The following is a 26535-nucleotide window of genomic DNA, read 5'->3' as shown; positions in this document are numbered from 1 at the left end:
GCCTACAGGGGACCAGCAGCCAATCCAAGCTCTGCGTAGGGAGTTAAAAGGTCAGGAGTCTGGGTGTCTAGGGTGAGGAGTAGGAGCCCATATCATTTGATTTTCAAACTGGAACTCTTGAGAGTGAAGCAGGGCATAATAAATAATTAGGGCAGGACAAGGGGTATTACCTGGGACTGTTCTGGTCAATCCAGAAAATATGGTTACCTTAGTAAAGGGTCACAAAGGTAACAGAGGTAAGTTTATGTATCAAGAATCTTATGCAGAAACATAGGAGACTCTCTGGCCATCAGCGTCTAGGTGCTGTGGCAATGATCTGGAAACGTAGGTGGTCTCTGTGTATTTGCAGCTAATGAGGACACCTCCAGTAGTGGAGTGGGTAACCTGAACCCGTAGGTGGATGGCAGATGGATGATTTTAGTTAAGAAGGCAGTGCCTGCTGCCATATTACTTGGTTCAAATGCTACTTACCAGCTGTGAGCTGTTGGGTGAGACGATTAGTTTCCCTATGCTTCAATTTCCCCATTTGTAAAATGGGATATTCCTAACTATCAGTACTTTGTAGGGTCATTGTGAGTTGCAAATGAGAAAATACATGTTAAGCACTTAGAATAGTGCCTGGTTCATAATGTGTTCAAGGTATATTAACTGTCAGTTTTGTTATCAACAAAGCAATGGACTCACAATTAGAAGCTAAGGTTTGAGTCCAAGTCTTGCTACTTACAAGGTATGTGACTTTGCAAAAGCCACGTAACTCTCTGAGCCTTGGTTACACCTCTGTAAAAATGAGGTGTTCATAATACCTCAAAGGGTTGTTGTAAAGAAAAAAATGAGAGTCTGTGTATGAAGGCACTTTTAAAACTGCAACAGCCTTATGGAAAAGTCAGTTGGTTTTTTTTATTGTTACATATTATTATGATTAATTGACAAGTGGTAACTGTAGTAGTCTATAAGTAAGGAAGATAGACCCTGAACTTCAGCCCTGCCTAAATTATAATGACTGTGCATACCCTTTTCCATGATAGTTATTTCCATTTCATTCTCACCATTATTCCATAAGGTGATCAGATATCACCCCTATGTTTCAGAACCTGAGGCTCTGAAAGCTTATGAGACTTGGTCAAGATTGACCTGTGGCAGAATTGGTCTTAAGACTAGGTCTTCTGACTCTGAGTTCAATGTGCTTTCCACAACTTTATGTTGCCAAGCTAAATATTTAGAATTATATAAACATTTTGTTCTCAATTCTCCACTTAGGTTTGCCTGGGTTTGTAGACGTTACCTACCTCCAGTAAAATATCAGTGCTTATATCTGTCATTTTGGCACATACGATGTTCACAATAGTGTATTTCTGACTTCTGGAATTTTAATTACTTGAAAAGTCATCATAGTTTTGTGAGAAATCTCACAATTTCTCAGTGATAATTTATGATTATTATTACAAAAATATATTTACATATATTTTACATTCTTTTCCTATGTGGTTTAAATCAGATGGTCTCTAAAACTTTGTAACTTGCTTTATTTATTTATTATCATACCCTAACCTTTCCTGAGGCTTTTAAAAGTTTGCGGTAAACAGCTAATTATAAATTTTTAGCAGAGAATATATTAATGACATCAGGACAAGGGAAGATTTTTTAAAGAAGTTACCAAAAGGTAAATCAAAGTAAAAATGGAATAAATTTTACTACATTAAAATGAAAAAATTTTGCATGAAAAAGACACCATTGATAAAGTTAAAAAACAGTGGTAAAAAGTTTACGGAGGTGAGAGAATAGAAGAATGTATTTGAAATGTAAATAACCAAAACAGAATAGTAACCAGATTGTGTGAAGAACTAATGGACAAGAAAAGGTCATACTGGGTAAAAGATATGATCCAAAAATTCACTAAAGAGATGTCACAATAGGCCAATAAACAAGGAAAATATGCTTATTTCATTAGTAACGGGAAATGCAAAGAAAACAAGAATGTGATGGCAGCTCATATTTATCTGATTGGTAAAAAATAGAAATTTGTCAAATGTTGGCTAGAATGTGGGGGGGAAACTCCAATTCTCTCCTGTGGAGTGTAAATTGGTGTAACCACCTTAAAGTAACTTCAGCCTACTCAAGTTGAAGATCCCTATACCTTATCAACCAGCAGTTCTACCTCTAGGTATTTTCCACTTCTAGAGAACTTTACACATATATGCAAAGGCTTAAGTACAAGAATATCTATTGCATTATTTTTAGTCATAGTGAAAAATAGGAAACAACCTAATTGCCCTAATTCTCTTGTTGGAGAAGAGAAAAAAATCATGATATATTCATCCAATAAAAGGCTATACAGCAGCTTAAGCAAATGGACAAGATCCACGTGTATTAATGTAGATACATTGTAAAAACACTTCTGAATGTAAAAAGCAGGATACAAAAAGCTATTTATGGCTAAATTTCTGTAAAATTTAAAAATAAACAAATAATAGTAATCACTGCTATAGATACATGTATATGAAGTTCAAGAATACAGTCATGGAAGGAAAGAATCCTTTCTAACTTAGGGTATTGGTCCCTTCTGAGGAAGGGTCTTCAACTCTGACTCATCATGTAAAACTTGTTTGAAGTGAAATTAAGAACATAAATATAATAAAAAGAGAAACAGCTCTGGTTTAGGATTTGTAGCTTCAGCAGTACCTCTGAATGACCTTGTGACTTTCCACATGTCCCTTAAACTTTCTGGGGGACAATATTAGGTCAGGGCTTCAAACACTTTTGAGCAGAGGAACCCTTCGTTCAAAGAAAATCTGAAAACGCTTCACAATGTGTGAAACAGCTGACATCAGAGCTGCTCAGGCAGCACCTGGAGGGCAGAGCCAGGGTGGACACCAGCGCCGTGGCCCCCACTTCCCATCACCACCACTCCCTCTGCAGAGCCCTGGGGATTGGCCGAGATCAGTGTGCACACCCCTAAGGTGGGTGACCTCTGGGGCATCTTCTTCCCCTGACAGCCTGTGTGTCTGTGGCACTATGTACTTCTTAAACTGCAAGCTACGGGAGGTAAAGCCTATTTCTCTGATGAGTCCCTGCCACATATAAGGGCTCTGTAGGAAACCATCTGGAGAAATGGAAGAATGCTTTTCACTGTGAACAACTATCTCCTAATGTGGCTGTTCCACAGATTTGAATGTCAAGAGCAGGATTTTTCCCCATTTTTAAAAAACACTAATTCATTATCTTTTTGATGCTTGTAATGCTTTCTTACCTCCCTAAACTTCTATCCTTACCATTCTTTGTCCTGATCTGCTCTCCTGCTTCCTTCTTTCATAGCCTTTGTCCACTTGTTCTCCTTCATTCGTCAGTCTCATCCTAGAGCCAGTTATCACCTTCCTGAAAGAATCCAACACTCAGCCTCCCAAATGGAGTGTCTAGAACCCACTGCTTCCACATTCCCATCACTCACTTTTTCCTTAGCTCCCTGTACCCACTTCTTGATTGGAACCCATTGAAAATGCTCGACAACCACTTCCCAATTATGAAATTCAAAGGATTCTTCTCAGCCCGCAAAACTCTTTTCTCAGTCACTGTTATCAGAATGAAGAGTCGGCTGCTCCTTGGTTATCCATTCCCTCAGTCAACCAGGTGCAGAAACACAGGTTCACTTTTGGTTTTTTTATTTTTGTCTATTTACTGAGCTTCAGATAAGTAATAAATAATTGAGAAAAGTATGTCCCACATGCAGTACTAAGAAATTATTCTGAAAAATTGTCGTTTATCTGAAATTCCCATTTAACTGGGTGTCCTGTATTTTACTTTGCTAAATCTGGCCACCGTGCATCAGGGAGCAGCGCCCCCTTCTTACACAGTACTTCTCCCTGGCTTTCGGTGGCCCTGACCTTCATTCTGCTCTTCTCTCCGATTGTTCCTTCACTGTCTCTCTCTGCTGTAGTTTCACCTCTTCCCATTCCAGGGTTTGTTCTTGGTCTTTGTCTCTTTCCTATGGCACCCACTCCTGCAGGGAGCCCATCTGTACTCAGATTATTTCCTCCATGTGGACGATTCTGGATCATTTCTCCTTGGCCCCGACCTTTCCCCAAGCATGTATTTCTAAGTGTTTCACAGACACCTCAGACGCAGGGAGCAAAGGCTTCAATTAGCCCTCAGCTTTTCTGACTCCTCTTACCTCTGCCGGGTCAGCTCCTCTTCAGTCATTTTTACTCAGTCACTCATCCAGCTGCAAAAACATAGGTTCCTTCAGGGGTTTTTCGGTTTTGCCTCTTTATTTTACCGTTAAGCCCTGCTAATCCTCCCTGCCATATGCCTGGCTTATTGTAAGTAAATATTGTTGAATGAATAGATGTCTCCTGGGTTTGTTCCTTCCTTTCCATTCTGTCCCAGCCACCTTCATTCACGTTGTCATTACCTTGTGCTTATTTTGGCAACTGTGGCTTAACAGTGGTTTACCTTCATCTAGGCCAATCTTGAGTCCCCTTCAAACTAATCTACGCAACACACATTTTTTTTAAGGACTTCAGTTTATTTTTTGAGTAGGTAATACATTCATGTGGCAACGTTCAAAAGGTACAAAAGGCTATGTTGGAATCTTGAAGAAGTTATTCAGTATCATCTCTTTTGCCCATCTGATTTTTTTAATTGGTAGTATTTAAAATTTTTGTTATTGTTGAAGTATAGTTGCCCAACTGATTTTATAACTAGGTGAGACATAAGTACAGGAATGAGAAAGATGGAGATCAAAAGCTAGGTAAAATAGTGAGGCTCATTCTGTGAGCTGGCTTGCTCATCTTTTACCCCAGAATTGGAAAGACTTACCTGCCCAGCCACAGACATGGCTGGACACCATGAACCTTCCCTAGGTCTGGGAGGAGCCAGGGGCATCCACTTTGAGCAAACGGGCTGATTCCAACATGTAGAGAGAGGAGGCTGAGATGCACATGCAATTCCTTTTCTCCAGCTTACCAGTTAGACTAGTCACTCTCTGTTTCCTAGGGAGAGTGAGTGAGAAGTGGGACCAGGGCCAGAAGTGTTAAATCCTGTACAGCATTCCCCAGCTTGTGTACTGACGGGTTACAGCTGTGCCACAAGATGTCAATCCCTTCATTCTTGGGCTGAGGTTAGTGAGAATCCCAGTCTTATCCTTTCACCCCTCAGTAGTCTCATCAGGACCCTAATTTTCCCACAGTTTACCCCATTGACCCAATATAATCATTTTCTCTGTGTGTGTCATGATGGCAAAAATGCTGGGATGCCCTACTCTAAGCAGCAGTCATCTCTGCATCTATAGATATGAAGCCACGGCAGAGAAAGTCATCCCTCACTAACTACACACAGAAAATCCTTTCCCCAATCCCCACACTTCCTGCCACCAAGTTCTCCTCCCTGGCCTCCCCAGAGACAACTGATTGTGTGTACACACACACACACACACACACACACACGTGAGTCAAAATTTATCTGCACGTTGCCTGTAGAATTTACTTCAATTAACTTTTAGAAAAGACAAATACATCATTTTTTGACATAATCACCTTGCTTTTCAATACACTTTGTCCATCTGTCAACAAGCTTTCATATCCCCTCATTAAAAAATGTTTTAGGCTGAGCTGCAAGCCGTGAATGCACTGTTGTCTTCACTTCTTCATCAGAAGTAAATCTTCGGCCTCGTAGAGCTGATTTTAGAGGACCAAACAGGTGAAAGTCCAAGAGAGCAAGATCATGACTATATGGAGTACGCTTTAACACCGCAAAATGAAGGTTTTGCAGAGTGTCGACGGTGTGGGCAGAAGCATGCGTATGTGCACTGTCATGCAAGACCACAGCGCCCTTGGATAGCAGTCCTCTGTGTTTAATCTGAAATTTAGGCTTCAACACAAACTTTTCGAAACCTAAGTCTGTCATGGATTATTTCATAGGCAGAGCCATGGCTGATTTGCAAATGATTTGTCACATAATCCACTGTCACTCATCTACTCGACAGAATAATTTCACATGTACGCTCAATATTGTCATCAGCTGTGGATGTGGACAGGCGTCCAGCTCCTTCTTGATGGCTAACACTTGAGCGACCTTCCTTAAACTTCTCTATGCATTTATACACACTTCTTTGTGACAAAACACTTTCTCCATACTGCGCACAAAGTCTTCAATAAATAACAGCACCAGGTATACCCTCAGACCACAAAAAAACAAATCACTGCACGCTGCTCTTCTTTCATGCAGATCACAAGTGGGGCATCCATTTTTGCTTGTACCGCAGTTACAAATGAACTGATGTACCATGTTCACACCTTCACAGCAGTGACTGGGGAGACAGTAGCCTTGAATGGAAAGTGCTGATAAGACAGTGTGGCCAACAAAAGTTTTAATATAACCTGAGTGCGGATAATTTTTGACTCACTCTCATATATATGTATATGTGTATATATATATATATACACACACACATATATATAATATGCAGGTAAATATTCTACACTTCCTCCTTTTTCACACAAATCATGGAATAGGCCAAATGCTTTCACAAACTACCCCCAAACGTCAATGACTTAACACAGTAAAGGTTTATTTCTTGCTTGTGTTCCAATCCAGTGTGGCCTTTGGGTCAGTAAGGGGAACACTACAGTCTTCTCCAGGGGTCATTAATCATGCCCAACTTCCTTTAATCTAGTGGCTCTGCCAGCCCCTAGTATTTGGGACCTCTACCAGATGTTCTACAGGAGCTAACAAAGGCAGAAAGAGAACATGGGAGATATAGGGGATTTTTAGGGACCAGGATTGGAGATTATTTATATTACTTTTATCTATAGAAGAAGCATGCGAGATCTTTGTCATATGCCCCCATGTGACTACAAGGAAATGTAGTTTAGATATCTGGTCAGGACAAAAAGGAAATGGGGTGTGGTGAGGCCATAGCAATTTTTGTTACACATGCCAGATAGGCTGTTCTACATCTTGCTTTTTTAGCTTGGCAACAAATTTTAGAAAGTACCCATATCAGTTCATAGACAGTTTCCTCACCCTTTCTAACAGCTGCATGGTATTCAATTTTACAGATTACAGTTGACCCTTGAACAACACAGGTTTGAACCCCATGGGTCCATTTATATGCAAATCTTTTCAATAGCAAATACTGCAGTACCACATGATCCGCAGTTAGTTGAATCCACAGATGCAGAGCCACGGATAAGTAGGAACCGCAGAAACGGAAGAACCTCACATACAGAGGGCCAGCTGTGAGTTATACCCAGATTTTTGACTGCGTGCAGGGTCAGCACCGCTAACCTCTACCTTGGTCGAGGGTCAGCTGTATATTGTGACCTATTTAACTTGTCCATGGTTCAATCATCCTCAATGCTTTCTTTTTTCCCATTCATTCATCTGCAGTGAATACTCTTGTCCTTATGTCATTCCACACATGTGCAAGCATATCTGCAGGATAAATTCTCAGATGAGGTGTTGCTGAATCAAATGGTATGGATATTTGATATTTTGATACCTATTGCTAAATTAGCTTACTAAAAGGTTATACAAATTTATATTAATTTAATCCTGCTGTGTAAAATATCTCTACTTTTCTCCATGTTTGAATGAATTATAGTTTCCCTTGATTTCCGCTGGGTTGGAGAGTTTCATAGTCTGGGTAGTACCCATAGCCAGGCCTTAACCTCCTCCCCCAGCCCTCAGGAGGTCTACATTGTCTGTTTCTCTTCCCCCAGTATGCCTTGTGCCTCCAATCTTCAATCCATTGCTTCAACAATTTCTTTCATTTCAATTCAGGTACAGTGAGCATTTCTTGAGAAACAATCAGTGTTGGGTACCAAGTAAGAACCCTTTACATCTCTTATTACATCTAATCCTCAAAAGCAACTCTAGGAAGTAGGCATTTGCATGCCCAGATTACAAATGAGGAAACTGACGCTCAGAGAGATTAAGTAAGTAGACTAAGCTCATTTTATTAGTAGGGGGTATATTTTCATCAGCTATTCTGAATCTATGCTTATTCCCCCCCCCCCCCCCCCCCCCCCGCCCCGGGTGCTTCTCACACCAAAGCATAACCTAGGGCAGAGGAAAGGAAATGCACACACTTGAGTCGTCTCTAGGTACTTCCCAAAGTTGCCTCTCCCAAGGAAACCAAGTGTTCTTTGAAGTCTCCTATTTATATTAAAAATGCATATAGGTTTTGATTTGCATGTTTAAATGTATCTGCATTTTTTAAATATTCAGAATATTTCAAACTGATTGCTATCAAGTATAACTAAAACTCCAAGAAGCCTCCAGTTTCCCCAGTGGCTTGGTGAACCCTGGCCCACTGCTCCCGGGGCAAATAAAGTATGGCTCTGTATGTTGGTGCCCCATGGAGAGGCTCCCACCCAGCCTTAAAAACCCAGCTCATATGCTGCTTCAACATCAAGCCTCCCTGCAGGGTCAGCAAGCCCAGAGTGGTGTCTCTGTCCTAGAGAACTCTGAATTACAGCTTAGCCCTGAGCCTTGCACTGAAACTGCATAGCATCTTTCCTTTGACTATAACCCTCATGTATTCAGTCCACCTATCATATATCTTCAAGAACTTCACAGCAGAGAAGAGACTTGTTAGATTTCTAATGAGCAAAGTGTTGAAGATAAGTGAACACATTATTGTGTTAACCACTTTTACTTTTCCAAAGGAATCAGGAATTGCCAAAATAATGAAAGGCTACTTCTGAGTCCCAACCTCTCTTAAACACTCCTCAATCTTGCTTTAAGTAGCTACGTTAGCCTGATTCTCCCTTGGCAGGCACCCATTTAGTTTGCCCATGCAGATACACCCAATTCCCAGCTATATCCCTGTCACATTGATTGACATTGGGCCTACCATTCATTTCTTCTCCTGTTTCTGGAAAAAGGGGATAATTGCATTTGCCAGCTACCACTCAGGAATGCTGTCAGAATTGATGAAACAATGTTTTTAAAAGGCCTCTTTGGAAGTAATATGCCACATAAATCACAGTCCCCTATTAAAGTGGTTATTTTAGTGCTTATTTATTTAGTAGTTGCACAGAACACTGATATTTCTTCCCAGATAATTCATGTTGAGTCTCTGGATACCTTAATATTCAGGTCCAAACAGAATTTTGTATCTATAACCTTCTGATGAACTTGAGAATTAAACTTGGTATCTTTCCTTTCTACTCTTGGAAGTTTTCAAGTTGATTATAGTCTCTGTGAACATATGTCTGGGCCATTCCTAACCAAATACTGGTGCATATTTGAGACAATAGGTAAGACTACTGCATCCTTGTAGTAGTTGAACATATTGGTATTCTTCTGTCTCATATTATCTGGTATTTTAAGAATTGAATCCCAATATTTAAAAATCTCACAGTTTTCATGATGCACCCCTAATTCTTCCATCTGTGTCTCAGGTCTGTTGCTACAAATTAGCCATTCCTTATATAGAACGATAAACCATCTAAAACCTGAATGGTCTGAATTTTTAAGTTCTAGTAACTGTCTGTAAATGTACAGTTCAATAGTTCCTAGCCACAGAAAATAAAAATTTCAGTCCTTCAGTTCCAGTAGCCTACAGTTCAGTTGCGCAATAGATCATGTGACCCCTGGCTACTGTATTGGGCAGGACAGTAACTGAACATTTCCATCATCACAGAACGTTGTATTGGACAGTGCTGGGCTATAGCATTTGTATCTTAAGACTAATGTATACCTGAAGGATTTTTAACTTCCTGCTCTTCCCTTTCACACCTTAGATTTTTCCCCCTCATACTATAATGCAAATTTTAGTTGTTTGGGCCGTAAAAATGGTCTCACCTCCAAGGCCATGATTTGAACACAAAGTCTGAGGAAAATGACACGTGGAATCGCCATCTGGAGGTTGGTGCAGCGGCAGATCCAGGCATTTCTGAGAAATTGTCTAGGTTTTGGAGTTACTCCCAGAACTCTGATTTAGCAGTTCCTAAGCTTATAGCAAGTCTGAAAGGAACACAAATCTGTTTTGTATATACAAATAAATCCTCGTACACTGCATGCCATTCTCAGCCCGCCAGTTTCATCTGACTGCTCCAGAAATATAATTCAATAGCACATTAGTTAACCTGCAAGCAGGGAATGGGGCATTCCGATTATTGAAATGTTCTGGTTGAGTGATTAACCTGATTTTTGCAGAAAAACTGCCGAGGCGAGGGATTTTCTGTCCAAGATGTTGTGCCACTGTAATTCTCTCTTCCAGATGATCCCAGCTGCATTACTTCACTCCTCCAGAACTCAGAAATATATCTCTTGGCTAAAAACTTTCAAATATGCAATTGATACACTCTCAAAGAGGCCTCAAAAATAGATCTATAATGGTGTTTCAGATAATCTTAGGAAAAAGAGTAAACTTAGAAGGAAAAGTAATATCTCAGCCCAAACGTCACACAGTTGTAACTCTCAAGAGTTCCTGACAATAGGGCAATTTCTTCAAATAGTGTAACTTCAAGATATTAATTCAGATATTTCATTCTCTTTAGTAATACATACTTAAAAGTGCTTACTAGGTGTTAGGCTATGCTGCAAGGGCTTTGCAAGGATTAATTGACTTAATTTTTATAACCACCTTAGGATTAGGTATCAAATTATTGTCTTCATTTTAAAGATGAAGAAACTGAGCACAGAAAGCTATGGATGGGCCAAGCTGATCTATCTGAATGCTCACTGGTGCAAGAGGCTATAGCATCAACGAGGGAGTCACTAGGTTTATGAGAGGGCGCCCAGATGAGTTAGGTGGCTCCTACTTCCCCCACCCACCCCTTCCCAAATATTAGATGAGTAGAGTTGAGGGGCCTGTGTAAGGAAGGCAGAAGAGGGACTGGGGCAATTAGGCCCAAAGTAAAAAATACAGTTAAGAAAGGCTTTTTAAAAATTTTACTTAAGTAGTTTTTACCTGTGCTGTGTAAGGTTGTTAGGGTTATATATAATTCATTCCATTTTAATAGATTTGACTCTTAAAGGCAATTAATTTTTTTTTCCAATTTAGAAAATAAGTATTGAGCAATGGGCTAGCACTGAGAGGGATGAAAGCAACACAGAATTGACTAACACGTCATTGTGATCATTCATGGGTTCCCAATTTAATGGGGAAAATAGTCAAACGGAGACCAATAATCGTATAAAATATGTTATGAAACACGTATGCTGCAAGGGAGGGTACAAAGTGCTGAAAGAGCATAGAAGAAAGAATGGTCAGTTTTGACTGGAGAAATCAAAGCGTGTTTCAGAGAGGAGTAGCTTTTGAGATCCAGCTTCAGAGATGAGTAAGAAGTCAGGCAAAAAAGGGGGAGGAAATTAGAAAGTATGGTTGTGAAACCCATACACCTGAAAGATTTTGATGAGTGTTGTAATGGTAAGAAGGTCTTAGTGGTGAAATAATGAATTGCAGTGTGTGTGTGTGTGTGTGTGTGTGTGTGTGTGTGAGAGAGAGAGAGAGAGAGAGAGAGGGAGAGAGAGAGAGAGAGAGAAGTAGGGCAGAAGAGAATTAGTCTAAGGAAGGTTTTAAAGATTAAATGAGTTTTCATTTTCAGACTACCCAGCAAATAGCACATATTGGATTCAAGAATTTCTACATCTCATTTCATTGTACTTCACACCAAGGAATTTTGCCAAATTTATTTTAACATTTAAGTAAAAGCCAATAAACAAATACTAGAAGAAAAATCCAGTTTCACTTTCAAATGTGTTTTTCCAGAGTCTGGAAAATATTTTGAACTTTGGAATGGGATAAAGTAGGGCAAAGTAAGACTAAATTTATAAAAATGTTTTATTTGGGAAATCTGTAAATAAATCCTTGTCGGAAGCTAAAATGTTTGAACACTACCAATCCCCTCAATCAGAAAAAAATAAAATAGAATAAAGACATTTAAAATATGAAGAATGAATAACTAATCAAAATAAAAGAAAAAAGCTTTCTTTGCCTAGAGAGGTTTCATTGAGGTTTTTTTGTTGTTGTGTTTATTAGCTACAGAATAGAGTGTAAGTTTTGAATTTAAAATATTACTTTATAGTTGTATTCAATTATGAATTTCTAACTTTGCATTTTCTCTTATTTTCATCTCTGCAAATTTAATAGCAATTTGATATGCCTCATACAACCTTAACAAAGGTGACTATAACTATTTTTTTTAACTTATTTTTAGTAGACCAAAGGAGCATTTTCCTAACTACACTTTTGTCTTTTCTGGCAGATGACATTTGATCCAGAAATCTTCTTCAATGTTTTACTGCCACCAATTATATTTCATGCTGGATATAGCCTAAAGAAGGTAAATACACAGAGATTGTTTTTTACTTTTATCATTAAGTAGAATTTTGCCAGCACTAATGAAAAACAGTTATTTTATCTTATGGGTTTACCTATTTGGTAAAAATATCATTATTTTAGATCATCTGTGATACAGATTCAAATCTGACATGCTTAGAATTCTTCTAAACTTGCTCTGTCCGATATACCGATCAATAGCCCTATGCAGCTATTAAGTCCCTGAAATGTGACTAGTCTGAATGAAGATGTGCTTTAAAGTGTACGATATGCATTGAATTTTACAGACTCAGCATCAAAAAAGAATGTAAAATATTTCAATAAAGTTTTATATTGATTTTATATACAAATGATAATGTTTGAATGTATTTGGTTAAATAAAACATTATACTATCAACATTCATTTTACTTTTAAAACTTATTTTAATCGCTACTAGAAAAATTTTAAATGACATATATGGTTTACATTATATTTCTATCAGGCACTATTATTCTAGGTGCTTATAACCGAAGAGTTTGCTGTAAATTAACGTTGGGTTTACCCATCAGGATGAAAACTTAAGATTGCTTTGCTAATACTCAGCTATTGATGCCCACAGAGAGAAAGTCCAGTTTTGCAGTTTCTATGCACTTAGGTGCAGCCTGAATGTGCACATTTCCTAGATTCACATCAAAGTTTAAGTGCCTGCTTCCCTGGTGCCACAGAGTGAGGCTCCGGCCAGACTGAGTTTTGAGACGCAGAGGTAGTACAGTTGCTTTTCTGCTGCCCAGCCCCCCACTCTGGAGATCCCTAGGGCTCTCCTCCCTTTGGCCTGTGGGCTCCAGCAGCCTTTCCTTGTTCAGCACAGACCTGATTTTCTCTGTACTCCAGGCTCCCTTTTGCTGTCCGTTCTGGCTACTCAGATACCACTTACAGAACTGGAAGGGAGTTTTCCCAAGCAAGCAATGAAAAGATTTAGAAAGCTGGATTTATTCTGCTCATCCTTCCTCATCCCCAGCCCCAAGACTAGGCATCATTTTGTGTGATTCATTAACATAAACTGCTGTAGGTGATTAAGGTTTTGTTTCATCATGTTTAGAAGAACTATAAATCAGAGATCCAGTAAAAGTCAAAAGGCAACTTAAATCTTTTAAAATAGTATATTTAAAGTGCTAAAGGAGTTTCAGTGACAACAAAACTTCTTAAAAACTCTGTCTTTCTTTACTCATTCCAGAGTCCTGCATGGCCAATGCTCCAGTCCCTTCCCTCTCTCTCAGGTCCAGCCAGCTCTGCCAGTAGTTTCTCCCACCTCTGCCCTGTCACCTTCCAGATGTATTTTTTTCCCCTATTTTTTGGAAACCTCTGTCCTTTGTGGTATAGATCAGTTACGTCTTATTTATACAATAAGGCCAGGAACGGAGGCTCCAAAAACAAGATTGCCTAAACAGTGAGGGGAGGGAGGGGCTCTGAAAACACATACATTTATTTTTATTTCCTGTTACACCAAGAAGGAAAATGCTGATGTACTATATGAAATATATCTTTTTCTCTCCAGAGACACTTTTTTCAAAACTTAGGATCTATTTTAACGTATGCCTTCTTGGGAACTGCCATCTCCTGTATCATCATAGGGTAAGTGACATTCGGAGCTCACGTTCCAGAAGGCCAATGGTCTGTGGGAGGAATCTCACATTTCCTGAACTCACAATGACTGGGTGAATTGTCTATTTTTTTCAGTATATCACATCTTTACACATTTTTCTGACTCAGTTCCAAGCCTTGCATATCTTCTGGCAAATGCAAGGCCTCAAATCAAAGCAAACTAGAATTAGATTGTTGGATTTTCTCTGTGAGTTTTGAACTTCTGATTTAGGGAATGTGGATAATTTGGTTTGAGTTATGTGACGCACATTGCCTTTTTTGGCTTAAGTAACACAGATAAGCACATTGCATTCTTTTTCCATCTTCTTTGCAGAACCTTACTTATAGTTGACAGGAGTACAATACTAACTGTATGTCAAGGGTTTTCTTTCTAAGGGAAAGTTTGCAAGAGAGCAGTCTGAGACAGATATCTCTAAATATCAGCAGAGTTTAATGCTGGGGTGGCTTTTTAGTCAATGCACTGTAGAACTCAGACTTGTTTTTTTCGCATTATATTTTATTGGTTATGCTGCTAACCCCAAGTCTAACTATACAGACTCTGGCTTGCAGCTCATCATAAAGTAAAATGTGGTACAAAATGGTGACGCCAATCCAATTCACTTATAATTCTGTCCAATACATTAAATCTCCCCTGTACAAAACGTGCCTAGCTGCTATGACTACGATGTGTGGGTGTCTTAAATTGTCTGATACAGCCAATTCTACCCTGGAATTTTACTGCATACAGCTGTTATATCCCTAACACAAGAAACTGAGGCTAAAAACACACATTTGTCACTCACCCGGCCCTTTCCTTATGAAGTGTTTAGTGTGTGTCACTGGAAGGCTAAGGAGCTATCATAACTTGGACCTGAAAGCGGGAAACAGGGGGGTTATGTTGAATTCTCTGTTAAGTTTTTATTGATTCAAGCCTAGAACAACTCAGGCTACATTACATGAAAATGTCCAGCATGGTTAAGGCAGTGAGGAAGCTGGAGATTTTAATACCTGAAGGTGGAGGCTTGCAGAGATGCAGACTGGGGAGCCTCATAAAGTCTGGACAACTAAGAGGTCTATTAACTGCTTGTGCTTGAGAGTCACAGTGGATTTGATCCTTCTCAAAGGTTGTTCAGGGGGGAGGGTTTTTCTGCTCTGTGGGTAAGCCAGAGCTCAATATCCAAATTTCAAGGCTGGCAAAGGCCTCAGAAATGTGTGTAATTAAAACCTCTCCTTCTGAAGATGCGGAATGTAACATCTTGAAAGGCTAATTAATTGTTTCAGCCTCACCATCTATGAGAAGTGGGACCTTGGTCAGGACAAAATCCAGAACTTCTGCTCTTGATCTAGCAGGTCTTTCCATCACCCCCCTCTTCATTTAGCAATTTATCTTGAATTCCTATACCTCCCTAGCATTGTTCCTATACATGGACACAAAACTCTGAGATGTGTGGACTCTCAACAAATGTTTACCAGTTTACAGCAAAGATTGATCTTTAGAAGTTCTATAAGATGGAAATCTGAAATTTATGATAGATCCAAATTCTAAACTTGTAGACAATGCTGTCAAATTATGTAATAATGTTTCATTATTACTGTTTCCTTTGTATAACTGATTTTAAGTATACTTAAGTCATTTAGGTATGTATGCATTTATATAATATGCTTATAATATTATTAAAAATCTACACATCTGTTTTTTAAAGCACAACAATGTATAGTGTGTGTGTGTTTGTGTGTGTATGCTCGCACATGTGTATATAATTTACTTGTTCTTAAAAATTTTAGGTCAAGAGATCTAGTGATATGTATTTACTGGAGTTGAGAAACTCTTCTAATTGATTTTTAAGGCTATAGTCAATAATTTGTAATGGAAAGTAATCTGAATAAAAAGTGCAGCCCTGGAAAAACCTTTAGAACCATGTTCTTTGTTTGAACAACAAGAACTTGTAAGGTGCCTTCCTAATGTGGGTCATTAGCTTAAAGTGCAGAAGAGATAGTTTAAAGATATCAGAGTCTTATCCATCAAGGTAAGGGAAACCATTGAAGAGTTTTAGCTTGAGGGTGACAGGGTCAGATTTATACTTTAGGAAGGTAATTCTAGTGGCCATGTGAAGTGGGAAAAGGGCAGTGAGGGGACTATTTCAGAGGCAATTTCCAGGCTAGGTTGGAAGTGATGAGGGCCTAGTCTCAGGCAGTGGCAGTAAAGGCGGATGGAGTCATCAACTTGTTGAAATCCTGAGAGAATGAGGTCATCCAGGGCAAATGTGTGGAGTGAGAAAGGAAGGTACTTAGGCAACAGCACTATTTGCCCACAAAGTACAAAGAAGAACTGGGCCCAAGAAACAGGAAACAAATCAACATGGACTGTGTCTGAAAGTCAAAGGAAAAGGTAGATGGAGGGTGGACAGTATCTAACACAGGAGAGGTCAAGTGGGATAGGCGTAGGTATCCAATGGATTCAACCCCTAGGAAATGATGGGTGACTCCACACATGCTGTGGGCAGAAATAGAGGAAGAGTATTGGAAGGTTCAATTGTTTAGGGTACTGTACAATAAGAAACAGTAATTTACTTTTATGCTGTTCTCCAGATACAGTTTCAGAAATTTTGAAAGAAAGGCACACACTTAAATTCAGACCAAACTGACACTTTCATAATTTGGTGACTTGCTGTGTGAATCACTGAAACAGACACTTAAAGCTTAGAAAATGACCAATTATATTTTCTGATAAATTAACAGTGATGAGACCAATACAACAAACATTTATTGAGTGCTTGATATGTACCATGCCCTTTTAAAAAATACTTTACATGGATTATTTCATTTTATCCTCCAAATAATCCTATTAAGTAGATACTGTTATTACCCTCATTTAACAGTTGAATCAGCTGAGGTTTAGAGAAAATAATACAGTGTAAGTAATAGGGCTGGTATTAGTAGCCAAATAATTTGGCTCCTGAATCAAATTCTTCATGCCAAAAATGTACTTTACTTCTGTTTTTTATTAGCACTGAAGGTAACATTTAAAATATTACTTTAAAAAATAAAAAGGTGTAAATCACTCAATATTTACTATCATGCCACATGTTTCTTCATTTATCCCTTTAAAAGTTCTCAGAGAGAGGAGAGATTTTTATTAGGGAATCCCATCCAAAAGAAATCCACATTTTTAAGGGAAAGAAGGGATACTTGAGTTTATGCAGATATATTTATACTTGCATAATAAAATGGGCAAAAGGAGGGATTCAGGACAGTCAGATTGGACTCTGAGAATAATTTTCTTTTATTTAGTTTTTAAAATGTATTTATTTATTTATTTATTGGCTGTGTCGGGTCTTCATTGCTGCACACTGGCTTTCTCTAGTTGCGGTGAGCGGTGGCTACTCTTCGTTGCATTGTGCGGGCTTCTCATTGCAGTGGCTTCTCTTGTTGCGGAGCACGGGCTCTAGGCGCGTGGCTTCAGTAGCTGTAGCTTGCAGGCTCTAGAGTGCAGTCTCAGTGGTTCATGGGCTTAGTTGCTCCGTGACAAGTGGGATCTTCCCAGACCAGGGCTTGAACTTGTGTCCCCTGAAGTGGCAGGTGGATTCCTAACCACTGCGCCACCAGGGAAGCCCGAATAATTTTATAAAGGAGGTAGATTCTGGGAGGTAGTTGGATTTTCGATACCATCAAGTGCATTAGTCCTCGTGGGTATGGAGAATATCGTGCAAGTTTCCAAGTTGGAGAGTAAGTCTCACAGAGCAATGTGAGAGAATGTGGCAACTGAAATGCTGGAGAGTCAGCTGACAGATGCCCATGAAGCCCAGGAGCAGAAATTTATGGGAATGTGAAGTTCATGAAGAGTGATTGTGGAACACGAATGAAAACTCAGCTAATGGGCCATGGTCGTCATCTTCTTTTTTTTCTTTTATAAATTTATTTTATTTATTTATTGGCTGCATTGGGTCTTTGTTGCTGTGCACCGGCTTTCTCTAGTTGTGGCAAATGGGGGCTACTCTTCATTGTGGTGCACGGGCTTCTCATTGGAGTGGCTTCTCATTGTGGTGGCTTCTCTTGTTGCAGAGCTTGGGCTCTAGGTGCGTGGGCTTCAGTAGTTGCAGCACATGGGCTCAATAGTTGTGGCTCATGGGCTGTAAAGCACAGGCTCAGTAGTTGTGGTGTGCAGGCTTAGTTGCTCCGAGGCATGTGGGATCTTCCTGGACCAGGGATGGAACCTGTGTCCCCTGCATTGGCAGGTGAATTCTTAACCACTATACCACCTAGGAAGTCCTGGGCCGTGGTCTTCTGTAGGGAAACACTGTAATCAAACTACACGTTGGTTTCAGAGCTGGACTCAGATGCTTTATAGGAGTTGAGATCATTGGGTCCATTTAAATAAGAGTTCTTAAGTTCCATTAACTTCATTTCATTTCAAAAATTAGATGTAAATCGTCTTTCATATTACGTGGGAAAGTTTAACAGTATCCCCTTGGCAATAAAGTCAAAGAAACTTTTAAACATTTTTTTTTTAAGGATGAATTGTTCTTAAAGAATGAAACCCTCTTTTTTAGTCCTCTCCTCCATTTTATTACTTAAGAAATATTTTAAATACATCTTTGTTTTAAAATAAAACCCATGTATTTGAATTATTTCACTATTCATCTCCTTCATCTTTGGGGACTACTCCTGTATCTTTGACTCCATGTCTCTACTCTTATGGCCACACAGATGTATCATCACAATAACAGCCTACCTAATGCTTACTGTCCGCACATAAATTTTTGTCCTAAGAACTCCTTAGTACCCATGAAATGCTTCTTCTTTGAAAGCAATGAAAATGATATCCTTTTGGCTTCTCTGTTAATGAGCAATAAAAACAAATGCCACAGTTTCAAAAATATTTGGAAAAAGGGGCATAGGTCTAAACGATGAAGAATGGGGTGTTAATTTTAAGAACAGTTCACTTTTTAAATCGCATCCTATGTGCCAGACACTGACCTATGCTTTTTACAAGCATTATCTCATCTTATTCTCATGATGCCCCTATGAGACAGCTACTATTATTACTCTTATTTTACATACGAGAATGCTGAGGGTGAGACTTGCTCAAGGTTACACAGTGAGTAAATGGTAATAAATGGCATAGCCAGTCTGACTTCAGGATAGATACACTTAGAATCTCCTTGTCCTCCTCCTCCTCCTAAGATGATGTGTTTCATTTCCTGTGGTGTTTTGCAATTAATAACTGTATATGCTAGACAAACCAAGCCCTCAATAATTTTAGATTCTTAAATTTTTCATTATGCCTAGCAATTATGAAAAATCTGAATGTTTAAAACTGAGCTGTGAATATAATTGCAAAGTAGAAATGGAACTTGTCTTTACCTTACTGGAGATAGTTGGAGGGATGGTACGAATCCATTTTACTTGCCTAGAATTGCTGGACTCTGGGTAACTCACTCTGGAAAACCTGGATTCAGAAATGTGAGGTTGTTTATATTATTCATCCTGAGGAATGTTGACTTTCCTGCTGGCCTCCTTAATACATCCCAGAAGCATGACTAACACTGCCCTCTTGTGGCATGATGCCTGCTGAGCTGGGGCCCTATAGGCCTGAGAGCCCGTGGCGCTGGTTCTGGAATTGCTGTTGCTCTGACCTTAAATGGGTTAAGGTACGGTGAGGTTCAGTAGTCTCAAAATGCTAACTCCTAAATCTGGGGAAGGGGCAAGAGTCTAGAACCAAAACCTGAAGAGGTATAGTTCGTAAATGGAGGTCAAGCGTTACCTCAGTGCCTTAAGCTCTAACACTGGAAAGAGAATGATTTAGGGTAGTTCTCAATTCCTAATCCAGTTCTTAATCCAGGAAACACAGACCCTTAAATGGTGCATAGAAGGACTTCAGGGGGGCAGTCAACCTCCTTAAATCATCCATGAATTTTTTTCACGGGAGAGAGTCTGCACAGTTTAACTCTTTCATCAGCTTTGCTGGGAGATTGCAGTAGACAAAGAACAAGTATGTTTTTCAAGGGCCTAAGCAAAGAGAGAGTTGGAAAAGGAAGGATTTTACACATCATATTTAATTAGAACTGAAAAATTCTCTAGACTGCATTCAGTGTGGCCATAAAGTCGGGAAATATGCATGCTGTTATATCATGTACTGTATTAATGTAATAACAATAAACCAGCTATTACATATTTGTCCATGTTCCCAGACTTGGTGGCTATTCTGTATCCATGCCCAAGAGTGGAAGTGCCAGGTGGCAGGGTCTACAAAATACTATTCATTTTTATAAAATAATGCAAAATCATTTCCAAAGCAGTTGTACCAATTTTTCCCTCTTAACTTTTGGCAATCTAATAGGTGTGAAATGAAACTATGCTGTGGTCTTTATTTGTATTCCCTGGTTGTTAGTGAAGTTGATTATATTTTCATATGATACCTGACCAAACTTTTTGTCCATTTTTCTGAGTTGTTTTACCATATTTTCATTAATTTGCCTGATTTCTTTATATGTTCTACATGATAATCTGTATTCAGTTACATATGCCACAAATATTTTCTCTCAGTTTGTGTCTCGTGCTTTTACTTTCTCATGATGTCTCTTGATGAACAGAATTTCTTAAATTTAATGTAGGTAAATTTATAATTTTTTTCTTTTATGGTTAGTATTTTTTATTTTATTTAATAAATCTTCCCATATCCCAGAATCAGAAAGATATTTTCTTCTAAAGTGTTTTAAAGTTTTGCCTTTTGCAGTAAGTCTATTTTCCAGAATTTATTTTTGTGTATAATATGAAGTAGACGTCCAATTAAATTTTTCTTTCTCAAATGGACAACCAATTATTCTAACATCATTTATTGTCTAGTCTCATTTTTCCCTAGGATCTACATTGCCTCCTGTACTATGTGTTGTGGTTTCTGTTTCTAGACCATTCATTCTATCTGATTGGTCTCTAACCTATCCCTGCACAAATACCACACTGTCCTAATTATGATGACTTCATAATAAGATTTTGTATCTTAAAAGGAGACTCTTCTTCATGAGTACCTTGTCTATTATAGTTTCTTTATGCTTGAATATAAATTTATTCCAATGTATACATTTATGAGTATATAATTTTAAAATTTATAAATACATTCTTACTTTGTACATGTTTGTATATCTTATGACTGTATTTCTGACTGTTTTCCTTAGGGACCCCCTTGCACCGCCATGCACCATGCATAAAAATATTTGTAGCAACATTATTCATAATAGCAAAAACTTGTAAATGACTCATATTTCATTAAAAGGAGAAAAGAAAAATAAATGTATATAATATCACATAGCAGTGGAAAACAATGAAATAAAATTGCTTATGACAGTATAGGTGAATCTTGGAAACATAATGTAAAATCAATAAATCAAGTCCCATAAGACCTCATTTTTATAATGTTCATAAATGACCAAGATTAAACAGTATTGCATAAGCATATACACATATAGGTGAGAATGCATATACACGTATGTGTAGTAAATAAGGGAATTAAAAACATAAAATTCAGCAAGGTGGTAATTTCTGGGAAAGAGGGAAAAGAATGGGGTGGAAAGAAACTTAGAAGACATAAGTTATTGGTAATATTCTGGCTCATGGATTGGAGTGGTTTCCAGGTATGCAGTATAATACTACTATAATTTATAACTTGCATATATCTTCTATATATTCTCCTGCATGTGACAATTGTATTAAAAAGAAAATAAAAGGGAAAAAAAGTTGAAGGAGCTATGTAATAGATTTATAAATATAAGCAGCTTGATTACACTGCTTACTTCCATTTCTGGGAAACTCTGACACTTCTATTGTTTCTCTTTGTGTGCGTTTTAATAAAAACAACTCAGGCTGGCAGGCAGTAGCGGAGATGCAAAGGCGCCAATCGTGTATTTGCCAGTGTCCTCTGGTTAATTCTTATCAACCACAAAGCCCTCTACTTTTCCTCTCTCTTCTCTTATCTGTCTTCACCTTCTCTCTTTCTCCCCTCTCTCTTCCCCTCCCCCGAGCCATGTTTTCCTCACTGTCCCCTGAGATTCTGTCTGCGCTGCTGCTCTCTGAGCCATTTTCAGTAGGCTGCAACACAGAAGAGCTCTGGAGGCTGACTCTGTTGAGTCAGACTAGAAGGCCCCACCCCGCCTCAGTGCATTCATTTACTCTCTGGACTCAGAGCTGGCACAGTAATAGCTGTCACTGGTGTCAAGGAGAAAAATAAATACACTGCTGCCCTGACACAGCCAAATAAGAAAAAAATAATCTCTAATCTGTCAAGTACAGCCCGGGCTGCTTAGCGCTGTGGTTTCTCACAACCATATCACAGCAGGCACGGGCTGTATTTCTGGCAGCAAAGAGGAGAGTGAGGTTTATGAGGAAAAGAAACAAAAGGTAGGATGGAAGGACTGTGGAGAATATCAGAGATGTAGTTTGGAGGTAAAGAAGGTGAAGTGGTTAGAGCCACATGGATCTATGCATTAGTCACCAGTTTAGTCCTTCTATCATAACCTTGAGAATAAGAATGACAGCACAGGACAGAGAAAAATAAACAAGTTCTGAAAGATTCACAAAGGAAAGCAAATAAAAGCTAACTTCAACCTAACAGAAATGTTGAAAGTCATGTAGAAGGAACAAAATGATATGTGAGATTGTCAACATGAAAAAAGATAAATGTATAATAATATAAAAAGTATAAAAATAATTGCAACATATTCTATTCTGAAAAATACCTGATAATTCTCATTATTAAATAACTTATCCTAAAGATTCTAACTATGGGATTCTTTTTAAATGAAATAGTCAAGTCTTAGAATCACCCAGTTTACCTTCATTCTTCAGTACCCTTGGGCCCTTGAGCACAAAGTCAAACATTTTTCTCAATTTGACAAAAACCTGATGGAGGAGCTACAGTAAATGTAGCTCAGCTTCTACATACATATGCACACGCACACACACACACCCCCCACCCCATGCAGATAAAAGGTAAAAAATATATAAGGGAAATATATCAGTCACCTACTGCTGTGTAACAAACCACTCCCCAATTGTAGTGGCTTAAGACAACAACTGTTTTATTAGTTCCATAATTCTGTGACTCAACAGTTTAGGTTGGACTCCGCTGGGCAGTTCTTTGATTCTCATCAGAGATCATTTATCTAACCACAGTCATCTCGGGCTTGACAGAGATTGGGTGGTCTAATATGGGTTCTTGCAAATGTTTGGTAGCTGATTCTAATTGTTAGCTGGTTGGTCTGGGGACTCACTTCTGTTCCATGTAACCTCTCATCCCCCAGTAGGCAAGCAGTGGCTTCTCTCCGTGGTGGTCTCAGTGTAGCACTCCAAAATGATGGGAACTGAACTGCAAGACTTTTAAGGCTCAGTCTCAGAAGTCCTGCAATATCACTTTCACCGCATTGTATTGGTGAAATTATTTCAAGAGCAGCCAAGATTCGAGGCATGGGGAAATAGGCTCCAGCTTTTGATGCAAGGTGTGATAAAGTCACATTACAAAGGGGTATGCATACAGGGATGGGAAAATTATTGTGGTCATCTTTGCAAATAATCTACCACAGGAAGGAACTATAAAATATCTTCAGAGATATTAAGGTAAGAGCTTGCATTAAAAAATGGGACTCAAAACTTGGTTTGAAACCTATGGCTACAAAAGGAAAACATGATGGGGAATCAGGTTGGCCTTAGAGGGGCTAACTCACTGGCCTCCTCTGTTAGACTTCCTGATATTCTGAAACCAGTAACAATGAATATGTACCCCGGTGGTTTAAGTGACTTATTAAGAAGTATCTTGTAACGTTCTGTTTGTATATAAAACTTCTATGGAAAAATATACATAAAGTTCAAGGGAAATAAAGTAGAAACCATGGGTCACTAAGATTTTATGCTATTGATACCAAAGAAAATAGCATTCATGGAAAATTGAGCCCTGCTTGGCTAGAGTGGAGAATTATGGAAAAGTTTTATTTAACTTGAGAATTTCAGTTGTACTTTTTCCTACCAGTGATGCAGAGAACGTGGAGGCAAATATAAGGCTATGTTAGCTGTAAAGGCAGCAACACTCTGCTAAGGAGGTTTCTTTCATGACTGCACATCGCTTGTCAAGGGCTGTCATCTCGAGCCTGGTTTGCATACATGTTTGTCTGGCCAGTGGTGGTGCTTTGGGAAAGGGTGGAGCTTTGGAGATGACTAAAGCTTGATCTTGGCAGCTTATTTGTTTTTCTTACACAGTTTAAGAAGAAATAAGGTTAAGGAGCCACTTGGCCTTTATTGCACCTTTTCAGGGCCTTGAAGATTACCTTAAAAATGGAAACTCGTGAATCCTTCACTAAACTATAAACTATGTTGCCAAAACTGTCCAGCTCACCTGTGTGTTCCTCCCCATTCTCCTTTCCCCCATCCTCAGAGGTAAATCTTATGCTGAATTTCTATTTATAGTTTTACCATGTTTTCTTGAACTTTATAAAAACAGTATCATACTTTATGTCATCAAGCCATTTTCTTCCCTCCCCCACTCATGATTTTTCTAATATTAATCCATGTTATGGTTTTCAGCTGCAGTTCATTCACTGTCATTGGTACTATGCAAATATGGGAACATTCCACGCTTTCCTTATTCTCTTATTGATAGAGTTGCTTCCATTTATGAATATTCTTGTGCAAGTCACCTAGGGCCCTTGTAAAAGATTCTTTAAACAATGAACTTGGAGTGGAATGTACAGTACCAAATTGTTTTCCAAAGTGGTGTCCTTACCAGCTGGTGTAAGTGCTTCCTTTGCACTACATCCTCACCAAAGCTTAGTATTGTCAGACTTCATGATCAATTTGTCTGGCCCTTTGACAATATCACACTATTTTAATTATCATTGCGTTTTAGTAATTAACTCAATATTTAATAGGAACAATCTTATCCCGCTCCCCACCACACACACCCTACAATATTCTTCAGGAATGTCATGGCTATTTGGATCTTTTTCTTTTACTGTAAAAATTTCAGAACCATCTCATCAAATTCTTTGACTCACTGTGTTGGTATTCTGATTAGAATTGCATCAAATCTATAGATCAGTTTAGGGAAAACGGATATATTTATGATATTGTCTTCCTATTCTTAAAATCTGTTATCTCTTTTTACTTATGTTTTCTTTAAGTCTTCCAATAAGAGTCTTGCACAAATTTTACTAAATTTATTCCTAGGAATATTGTATTATATTATAAATAGTTTTATTTTCAACATTTTATTTTCTTAGTGTTGCAATTAGCAATCTTAATGAGCAAGAAAATGGCCCAGTTCCAGCTGGCCTAGAGCCTACAGTCTACAACAGAGGCAAATATTCATGAGGGAGTCACACAAACACACAGAAAAGCACAACTGTAGTGAGTGTGAGCAAGGAGAAGTAAATGGTGCAAAGAGATCAGAGACTTGGAGGATCTGCTCGGAGGTTAGGTCTGGAGTGATAAGAGCTGTGATGGGGTAGGTAGAGGGAGCTGTGGGAGCACACTAAGGGGGCCAAGAGAGGCTTCTGGGGACATGACTTCTAACCTGAGAACTTACATTTGTTCCAAAGGATGAAGCCAGGAAAAGGTCTGGTAGAAGACATTTTAGGCAGAGGGTATAGCATGTGGGAGGCCAGCAGCAAGGTGAAATTTCAGCTCTGGATTTCATCCAGGGAGGCCAGAGTATGGGCAGGAAGCAGTAAGAGATACACAGGGTGAGGGGGGAATTTATCCTGGGGACTTGAGACCTTGTTCTGGAGTTTGGATATAACTCCTTAGGCTGTAGGTGCTAAACAGGAGATATGCGCTTTTAAAATTTCACTCCAATTGGAATACGAAAATGGATGAGAGAAGATCAAGGTGGGAAGCAAGAGAGCAGTTAGGAGGTGATGCTACTTTAAACTTGGAGACAGCTTGGTTGGATTTGAGAGCTGCTTGGGAGATGGAACTGACAGGATATGGCTATTGATCAAATTTAGAGAAATAAAGGCTGCCATGAATAACTGTCACTTTTCTGGCTTCAACCATAAGTTCACTCTGAATTTGACTATCAGATCTAGCACAATTTGGACCTCATGTGCTATCCCCTTCCATCCTTGTCTTATGTTCCCTAGTAGAATTAACCTCTTGGTTATCATGCCCTTACTTTTAGTAAAAGTCTACTATATTGCCAAGGGAATCAATGAATTAATGAAAAGATTTGAGAAATGTGTATCCTTCAGTTGACAAATATAGTAGAAATAACAAAAGTTTCAATAAAAGCTAGCTTTTTGATGCATTTTTGTTGTTGTTGTTGTTCCTGGCCTTGAACTGACCATTCTGCATTTATTATCCCATTTAATCTTTACAACAAACAATAGAGATGGAAAAATTTTATTGTTCCCTTTTTGTAAGTGAAAAGTACGAGGCTTGTATTGCTTAAGTAATTTTTCCAGGGTGTGACCGACTCTAGAGTTTGTATGCTAAACTCATCCTTGCAACTTAAGTGGCATCTTTGGACCTGCAGCAGCACCTGGAGCTTGTTAGAAATGCAGAGTCTTGGGCCTCATCCCAGACCTCCTGAATCCTTATCTGCATGTTAACTAAAGCCCCAGATCAATTTGCTATGCTGCACTTC

General features: G+C 38.8%; 1 protein-coding gene across 1 annotated transcript in view; it reads left to right on the top strand.

Annotated features, from left to right (window-relative positions):
- The window catches only part of SLC9A9 (solute carrier family 9 member A9), a 535038-nt gene that overhangs the window by 30105 nt on the left and 478398 nt on the right, over positions 1-26535 (top strand). Inside the window, exons 3-4 of the mRNA XM_057739599.1 lie at positions 12213-12290; positions 13822-13898. Of these exons, the coding sequence (XP_057595582.1) occupies positions 12213-12290; positions 13822-13898 (155 nt within the window). The remainder of the gene's footprint in view (positions 1-12212; positions 12291-13821; positions 13899-26535) is intronic.

Source organism: Hippopotamus amphibius, chromosome 6 (assembly GCF_030028045.1).
Source record: "Hippopotamus amphibius kiboko isolate mHipAmp2 chromosome 6, mHipAmp2.hap2, whole genome shotgun sequence".
In the NCBI taxonomy this organism is placed as follows: domain Eukaryota; kingdom Metazoa; phylum Chordata; class Mammalia; order Artiodactyla; family Hippopotamidae; genus Hippopotamus; species Hippopotamus amphibius.
This window is presented reverse-complemented; position numbering and strand designations above follow the sequence as displayed.